Source organism: Cucurbita moschata, unplaced genomic scaffold, assembly GCF_002738365.1.
Source record: "Cucurbita moschata cultivar Rifu unplaced genomic scaffold, Cmos_1.0 Cmo_Scf00006, whole genome shotgun sequence".
Taxonomy (NCBI): domain Eukaryota; kingdom Viridiplantae; phylum Streptophyta; class Magnoliopsida; order Cucurbitales; family Cucurbitaceae; genus Cucurbita; species Cucurbita moschata.
The window spans coordinates 1,759,679-1,763,420 of record NW_019268522.1 but is presented as its reverse complement, the minus strand read 5'-3'; the positions used below and the strand labels follow the sequence as shown (position 1 = coordinate 1,763,420).

Sequence of the window (3,742 nt, the reverse complement as noted above, 5' to 3'; positions counted from 1 at the left end):
AAAAAAAAAAAAAAAAAAAAAAAAAAAAAAAAAAAAAAAAAACCAGATAGCTAAAAGACTAGAAGAGTGCTTTTTTGATCGAAAATTGCAACTTATCATCATCTATAATGATATTATCTAAGAACCCAACTCAGGAAACCCAATAGAGTCAAGAGAAATATGACAGATGGGCTAAGCATTAAAGAGATGAAAGTATAAAGATTTAGGGTACCAACCAGCAAAACGATGCCATTGCCATTGCCCTTCCTCATTTTTAGCTGGAAGAGTTCTTCCTTGTGAGATAGACGCGGTAAGCTGCCAGTCCAACGATCGTTACAGCAGCTCCAACTGAACCAACCACATTACAAAATCAGTCACAAAGATTCAAATCAAATAACTTGAAATATTAGATCAGTGATTGAGACATACAATTAAAAGTCCCATTTCTGGACATACAATAAAAATCAAATGAATCAAACATATGAACTCATCTAAGCAACCAACCAATGAAGCAAAGGATCATAGAAATATAAGCTAATAGTAATACTCGGATATAGGTTTTACATGTTGGGTCATGAGTGGAGGGCAAAACTCCAGAAACTATCATCATACCTGAAACAAACATAAGAGAGCGGTTTATGAGCTTGTGATACTGCTTGCGACTTCTGCCCGCCTCAGTTTCAGGGATGCTTAAATGAGGGTGCTCTGCAGCAGATGCGATTCTTCGGAATACGTTATTGAAATCGCCCAATTTTGTGTTGATAGGTATTGGAGCTTCTATACCCATATCTTGGCTCACCTACCAAATTGCATCCATACTATTATGATGAGAACAATGATATTTAAAGATTCAGGATTTCAATGGCAATCGTAACTAAAATACTACATTCCAGTGGTCACTAACAGGCCAATAAATGCAATTATTAGAAAGTGGACCCAAAAAAAAGATATGAATTACAAAGAAAAACCGTTAACAGATTCAATACATGCCAGTTGCAGATATACTTGCAACCAATATGATATCAAAAATGTTATTTCTCGAGGAACCTCCAGACTTGGAAGAGTTAATTACTAATAACATTTTGCAACACTTGATCTTCGCTTTGCATCTTTCATCTTTGAGGATAGAGGATGATAATGTTGTTTCCATTGAAAATTTGTGGCATATTTATGATTCTCTCTCATGAAGTTGTTGGCATTTAGCTCGCTGATTCCTCTCTTATCATGTATTTCGTAAGTTAATGGGAATTTTTCCACCAATTTGAAAAAACTTCATTGAACATGATGAACCTCTCTCATCAAGGCGTTGGTTTGCTTGGTCGGCATCTATTTCATTAGTTCCTTTTTCAAAGGGTTTCTTGGATGAAGTTTTTTTCTGTCCGTTCGTGGTAGTTTTCTTTGAAGATCTGCGAGGCTTTTATGGTTCTTTCTCATCAAGGTGTTGGATTGTTTAAGTCAATATTTATTTTGTCGGTCGTATTTCAAAAGGTATTCTTAGCAGAAGCATTGTTCCATGAAGCTTTTATTCTAAGTTTTTTAGGGGCAATTAATGGTAAGTCAAAAATTTCTTCCACTTTCAAGACAACGTTAATGTCACCTTTTAGAGGTCTCTAGACAGTCCATTCCTCAACTTCGCTCAGTATTCATTAATGTGCATGAGGAAAAAGATTGTAACCGTCTCTAAGTCCTTTGGTATTTCTTTCCTTCCTTTTCACTCCCTTCGGGAGTTGTAACCCTTAAACATTTTTTCATCTTCATTATATCATTAAGAAGTTGATTATGGTTTATAAAAAAAAAATTAAAAAGAACAAAACAAAAAAACAACATGCTATGGACATTCGGCATTGTATTGTTTTTTGCTTTTATTTAGTAGGAAACCAACTTTCATTCAAGTGAACGAAATTATTTAAGTATGCAACTAGCTAAAGGACATTTTTTTGTTCAAATACAGAATTTGAACTTATTCTAATAAGATATATTTGATGAATAATAGTTTCTTCTATGGGAAAGATGGAGTGTATATGAGCTTCTACTTTTCTTCGTCAATACAGTAACCTCAGTGGAATGTTTCAATATTATTAAAACCATTGAATATGTATGGTACATAGAGAAAAGAATTTACCCTCGTAGAATCTTGTATGGCCGAGGGAAATGAATCAAGATCATCTTTGGCAGCAGCAATTAAACAAGGCACCTCATAACCAGTATTCTCACCGTGACTCGCGACTTCAACAAGTAAATCAGTTGCTTTCTTCCATGAGGCCTCATCGGAGCTGGAAAAGAAAACAAAGTTGTAATCAAAATATTTCAAGGTATGTTCTATCTATAAACCAGTTGAGTCCCACCATATCCACACTCCAAATAACAATTATCCCAACCATCAATCAGGGTGCTGAAAGGATTTTAGTAGGTGGAGTGCAAGTAGAAGCTCCCCACCGTAATAATCAATCAGTCCATGCAACTAGATAATCAATCGCTAACAAGAAGAAAAGACAAGAAAAATACTGGTAGTCAATGCAACTAGATAACTAATCATTAACGAGAAGAGAAGAGAAAAAAAAAAAAAACTACTGGTAGAAAAGAGAAAATGAACGACTACTAGTCCATACAACTAGCGAACCGATCATTAACAAGATGAAAAAATGGAAAAGGCGAACAGAAGGAAATGTTTTTTTAATTAATTTGTTACTGAAGACTTGGGGCACACCATTCTTAGATTAATAATTTAAGCAACCTAGTATACCCTACTTATAATGACGTACAAATCTAGAGCATCAGAGGTTATGGCCGTTCTTTAGAAACCTCGATTGGGGAGGAACTGGAAATTAACTTTTTAAAATTTTGTGAACTCTTTGGAATTCATCAAATAGCTCTTCCTCATTTGTAGAGTAGCATTTTAAAAACTCCCTTAAGAAGTTGGGTGAGTATCTCATTCCTTCGAATTTTTCACATATATACGAAAATTGCATGCTCTGAAAATGAAAATACAGCCTAAGGGCCAGGTGTAGAGACCACCCCCTCCCAACAACTGCTTCATTAGTGTTTGTCAATCATTAATAATCCTCGACAGATTATAATTACAAAAGAAACACAAATGCCATTTTCAGTCCAAAGTAAAAAGATATCATCATCCTACTATAGCGTAACATTGTTAATAAGCAATGGCCGTTTCCATTAGAAAAGTTACCTGTCATGCACAAATAGTGCAATGTCGCAAGCAGCTAAAGACTCTTTGACAGACAACAGTTTTTTAACTCCATCTTCAGGTATCTCCCTCAAAACAAGGGTTTTTTTTGTTCCCTTTAAACCAAGAAAGAAATTTACACAGACAGAAATTATCAGATAGCAGCAAACATCATATAGCTTATGAACAATAAAAATTATCATTTTACTAATGTTTGAATACATGTAAAGAAAAATAATCAAAAGTGCAACAACTTCAATGGTGAAGAACAATAAAGAAATGAAATCTTCTGCATCCTCGATAAAGGTGAACAAGTAGACTAGCAGGAGTTGGGCAGTCCCTTTAGGAAATTCAATAATGCCTATTTGAGTGTGGAACAAAATATTCTCATAATGAAATTGTTTCTTAACCACGCCCCAAAAAAAATTACAAAAAGTATCTTGTTTGTCTTTTGGTCCTATTTTCGTTTTCACTCCCCTTGAGAGTTCGTATCCTTTGGACATTTTCGTTTTCATCATATCAATAAGAGGTTGTTTCTTGCTCCAAAAAAAAAAAAAAAAAAAAAAAAAAAAAAAAAAA

General features: G+C 34.3%; 1 protein-coding gene across 1 annotated transcript in view; it reads right to left on the bottom strand.

Annotated features, from left to right (window-relative positions):
• Nucleotides 1–20: 20 nt before the first annotated feature.
• Nucleotides 21–3,742, bottom strand: part of LOC111444218 (mitochondrial Rho GTPase 1-like) — a 9,518-nt gene continuing 5,796 nt past the window's right edge. The window contains exons 12-15 of the mRNA XM_023082228.1: nucleotides 3,167–3,279; nucleotides 2,102–2,252; nucleotides 592–778; nucleotides 21–327 (exon numbers count right to left, since the gene is read on the bottom strand). Of these exons, the coding sequence (XP_022937996.1) occupies nucleotides 254–327; nucleotides 592–778; nucleotides 2,102–2,252; nucleotides 3,167–3,279 (525 nt within the window). The 3' untranslated portion in view covers nucleotides 21–253. The remainder of the gene's footprint in view (nucleotides 328–591; nucleotides 779–2,101; nucleotides 2,253–3,166; nucleotides 3,280–3,742) is intronic.